The sequence below is a fragment of the Agrilus planipennis genome, unplaced genomic scaffold (assembly GCF_000699045.2).
Source record: "Agrilus planipennis isolate EAB-ADULT unplaced genomic scaffold, Apla_2.0 scaffold3263, whole genome shotgun sequence".
NCBI classification, from domain to species: domain Eukaryota; kingdom Metazoa; phylum Arthropoda; class Insecta; order Coleoptera; family Buprestidae; genus Agrilus; species Agrilus planipennis.
In genome coordinates, this window is record NW_020441918.1 from 1 (window position 1) to 1,213 (window position 1,213).

Sequence of the window (1,213 nt, forward strand, 5' to 3'; positions counted from 1 at the left end):
TATGCAACTTTTACAAGAAATCCGCAGAAATATTAATAAACAAGAAAAACACAAGTATCTACTGAGTGTTGCAGTTGCTGCACCGACTTTTCTAGTAGATACATCTTATGATGTTGCTCGAATGAATGAGTAAGTAACAAAACCAAATTAAACTTTTAAGAACTTTAATACAGAGATATACAGAATGTATCACATTCTTTACAATAGTGGTCTCATAAAAATTTGTTGAATACGTTTTAGATATGTTGATTACGTAAATTTGATGTCTTATGATTACCATTTTTACACCAAATCTACTCCATTTACTGGTATAAATGCCCCATTATACGCATCCCCTAATCAAATAGGATATTTTGCCACTTTGAATATTAACTACTCTGCATATTACTGGCATTTCAATGGAATGGAAAAAAATAAAATAATTATCGGATTACCCACATATGGTCATAGTTACACGTAAGTATTTTCTAAAATACTTTTCAGATAATTCCAATCACCCCTCATACAGTAGTTTAGCAATTGTTTCATTTAATTTTACGCAACTGCAAAGTACATCACCAAAATTTTAATCATTGGACAATGTTTTTTTTCTACTTTTTTTATTATCTAATGAGATTGTCCTATTTAAATTACATTTCATGTTTGTTCATTTTAGTTTGATGAATAATCAGAACACAGTAATAGGCGCGCCCGCGATAGGATATGGGCGTCTTGGAATCCTTGGGTTTGTGGATTATAAGCAAATGTGCACATTTGTCACAGAAAATAAAATAAAACCTTTTTTTGATATGGACAGCAAAAGCCCCTATGCTGTTAAATATTCGGAATGGGTATCTTATGATGATACAGTGAGTTTAACGTTTAAGGTAATTAGTACCTTTTTTTATTTCAAGTTTAAAAGTTTGTTTTTTTTGCTATTACAAATAAATTTTAAAATAAGAAATATATCCCATCTACCCTCCCTTACCTAAAAACAAAATTTTCATCCCCTCCACCCATTTGCCCTCCTCCTCCTCCGTCAGTTGCCTGTTTTTTTTTATGTAAAATAAGTTGTTGAAAACTTCTTTTTAGACTGAGTTTATAAAAAATAATGATTTTGGTGGAGCAATGATATTTTCCTTAAATATGGATGACCATGTGGGTGTTTGCAAAAAAGATCTTCCAAAGGGCACTCCCAAAAGGTTTCCTCTTACCAAGAATAAACTTTCTTAAC

General features: G+C 31.2%; 1 protein-coding gene across 1 annotated transcript; it reads left to right on the top strand.

Moving 5' to 3' along the window:
* Position 1: 1 nt before the first annotated feature.
* LOC108743954 (chitinase-3-like protein 2) lies at positions 2-1,200 on the top strand (the record flags this gene model as incomplete). The annotated part of the gene is made up of 4 exons (XM_018479555.2): positions 2-129; positions 241-456; positions 656-866; positions 1,072-1,200. Coding segments are annotated over exons 1-4 (684 nt in total), but the record flags the coding sequence as incomplete, so codon positions are not given.
* Positions 1,201-1,213: the final 13 nt, after the last annotated feature.